General features: G+C 51.2%; 1 protein-coding gene across 1 annotated transcript; it reads left to right on the top strand.

Moving 5' to 3' along the window:
• Nucleotides 1-706: 706 nt before the first annotated feature.
• Nucleotides 707-2586, top strand: LOC141468721 (transcription cofactor HES-6-like). Its single transcript, XM_074153884.1, has 4 exons — nt 707-757; nt 1229-1324; nt 1456-1534; nt 2141-2586. The coding sequence occupies exons 1-4, from the start codon at nt 707-709 to the stop codon at nt 2584-2586; spliced, it is 672 nt and encodes a 223-aa protein (XP_074009985.1).
• The last annotated feature ends 256 nt before the right edge of the window (nt 2587-2842 follow it).

The following is a 2842-nucleotide window of genomic DNA, read 5'->3' as shown; positions in this document are numbered from 1 at the left end:
ACAACAGAGAATTTGGGTTCCCAGGAGGTAAATAAAGTTCCCATGTTTTCCCTAGAGGATTTCTGCGATGGAAACAATGTTCCTACAGGCGTCTGCTGTCAACAGTTTTTAATCAATCATTATCACCTTGTAATAATAATTCCTTGGAGCAGGAACTCCTAGCGCAAGTACGCTATTATTAAATGAAGGGGCTGCTCCAAAGATGTAAAATGGCTGGGGCTTGGGTTAGCAGAGGAGATAGAGGGGAAAAAAAGATGGGCAGAAGGCATTTTCCAGGTGTAACTCAAGCACTTCCCGGCTATTGTTTCCCTCCCTGGGAATCTGTGCAAATTGAGCGAGGAGCCGTGCAAGCTGCTCAGAGCGCGCCCATTTTCCTTCCCTTCTTCCCTAACAAAAGATCCCTCCAAAGCCCGGCGTCGGAGGCTGGACATCTGTCGCCGTTTGGGGGGGCCGGCGTGGTCATTGAAAAGAAGCAGTGACCTGTCAGCTTTGATTGATGGCCACAAACCTCCGGGCTCGACCCCTCGTGTGGGAAAAGAAGTCCCGCCAAGGCAAGTCCCCTTTCACATGCTAATTCAGGGTTATAAATACAGCAGAGGAGCAGAGGAGCAGCAAAGAGCCCGTGGGGAACGGGAGCGACCCACTGCCCGAGTGCATCCTTCCCATCCCATCCTCCCGGTGCCCGGGGCGGGCAGCCTGGATTACAATGACCGCCGCAGCCACCCACAAGCTCACCAGCACCAAGGAGGAGAGGAAGGTAGGTCCCCTCCGTGTTGCTGCACCCACACGTGCCCGACGGCAGCCCCACGCGTGGCACGTGAACCGTGAGTGCTGGGGCTACGGGCACTGCTGCGAGGATAGAGAAAGGGCACAATTACTTTTTTGCTCTTATTATAAAGATGCTTTCTTCGAATTTTAGCCAGGTGGGTGTTTTTTCTGCTTCCTTTCTCTGCCTTAGAAAGGCTTCTCTCTGTTTCGTTTGGGTAAGCTCTGCTTGAAATGAGTGGAAGTGAGAGAACTGGGAGCTGATACCATCTAAGGGACAGGCCGTGACCAGAGCTGGAGACAGCGCACTCTCCATCCGAATCTTGTCCCTGCTGAGCATCCCGTCACCCGGCGCTAGCTTCACACAGGGGATGGGGCTCTCTGCCCTCGCTGAATTGCAGCAGGGAGAGGAAGAAAAAATATCAACGGCAATTTTTCCTCCTCTTTTTCTTTTCTCTGCCAGTTAAGGAAACCCCTCATTGAGCGGAAGCGAAGGGAAAGGATTAATAACTGCTTGGACCAGCTGAAGGAGACTGTTGTGGGTGCATTTCATCTGGATGTAAGTGCTAATTTTTATGCTGCTTTCTGTCCTTTTGCTAGTGGGGCACTGGTTTTTTGCAGATGTGTGTCTCTGTTGAGAAACAGGGTACAAACCCATTGCCTCTAACCTCTGCACTCTCTCCTTATCAGCAGTCTAAACTGGAAAAAGCAGATATCCTCGAAATGACGGTGAAGCACCTCCAGAACATCCAGAGCAGCAAGCTCATGGGTGAGTGCCTGGTCGGGGCAGGAGGGTGCCAGCATGTTTAATCCGCTGGCAGCTTGGCAAAGGTATCTTTCAAACCTGTGGAGGCCCGGGTTGCTGCTCGGGTCTGGCTTTCTCCACTAGATGGGGAGATGGAGCTGGGCACTGCTGAACCCGCGGAAGATTGTTTTTTTTTTTCCTTCCAGAGCCGCTTTCTGCTTTTCAGTCTAGTTTTGCCCTTGGCAGTGGGCAGCAGGAGGCAGGGGCTGCCTGCCTGGGTGGCTCATGCCTTCCCCCTGTGCCCTGCAGGAGATTCATAGAATCATAGAATTGTCTAGGTTGGAAAAGACCTTTAAGATCATCGAGTCCAACCGTTAACCTAACACTGCCAAAACCACCACTAAACCAAGTCCCTCAGCACTACATCTACCTGTCTTTTAAATACCTCCAGGGATGGTGATTCAACCACTTCCCTGGTTGGACTCATGGTATAGTAAACCCCAGTCAGCCCACAATCAACGAGCCCCCCGGGAGCCCACGCACAGGGGAGTCTGGTGAATGTGAAAAGCAGGAACACGCCCGGCAGCTTTTACCCGCTCACCAACACCCCTTGTCTCCTCTCCAACGCAGCTGACTCCAAAGTGGGTCTGGAAGCCCAGCAGAGGTACAGCACCGGGTACATCCAGTGCATGCACGAGGTGCACAACCTCCTCCTCACCTGCGAGTGGATGGACAAGACCCTCGGGGCGCGCCTGCTAAACCACCTGCTCAAATCCTTACCCAGGTCTGGCGAAGACACCTGCAAAGCGGCACTCAGGTCTTCGAGCCCATCTCAGCAACCTCTCTTGACACCAAAAAGCCCCCTTAGCCAGAAGGGGAGCACTCGGGGCACAAACCCTTCACAAGAGCGCTTCCACCCTGCGGAGAACAAGCAGGTTTCAAAAAATTCCTTCCAGCTGCCGTCGCTGTCGGTTTTCAGCCAGGTCGATGCTGCGCCTCCCAGACAGGTCCTGCAGCCAAATTTTTCCCATAACAGCCCTAGAATGGGGTCATTAGATATGTGGAGACCATGGTAACCTGTGTTTTAAAATGTTTACCCTAACCTTAGACACTCTTATGTATGTATCTTATAGATATGTTTCTTTAAAACACTTGTGGAGCAAGTCTGCTCCTGTAGGTGTACTAAAGACCAGGGTACTTCAGGCCGAAGTAAACCTATGTGTAGCCTGCATTGTAGAAGGCTGCTATTATTTTTTATTTATTTAATACATCTAAATTATTGTATAGACTCCTCTCATGCCCTTTAGTGTATATTAACTATATAGCTTTCTT

This window comes from Numenius arquata, chromosome 9, assembly GCF_964106895.1.
Source record: "Numenius arquata chromosome 9, bNumArq3.hap1.1, whole genome shotgun sequence".
In the NCBI taxonomy this organism is placed as follows: domain Eukaryota; kingdom Metazoa; phylum Chordata; class Aves; order Charadriiformes; family Scolopacidae; genus Numenius; species Numenius arquata.
Note: the sequence above shows the minus strand (reverse complement) of the source record. Positions and strands in the feature narration are given on the sequence as shown.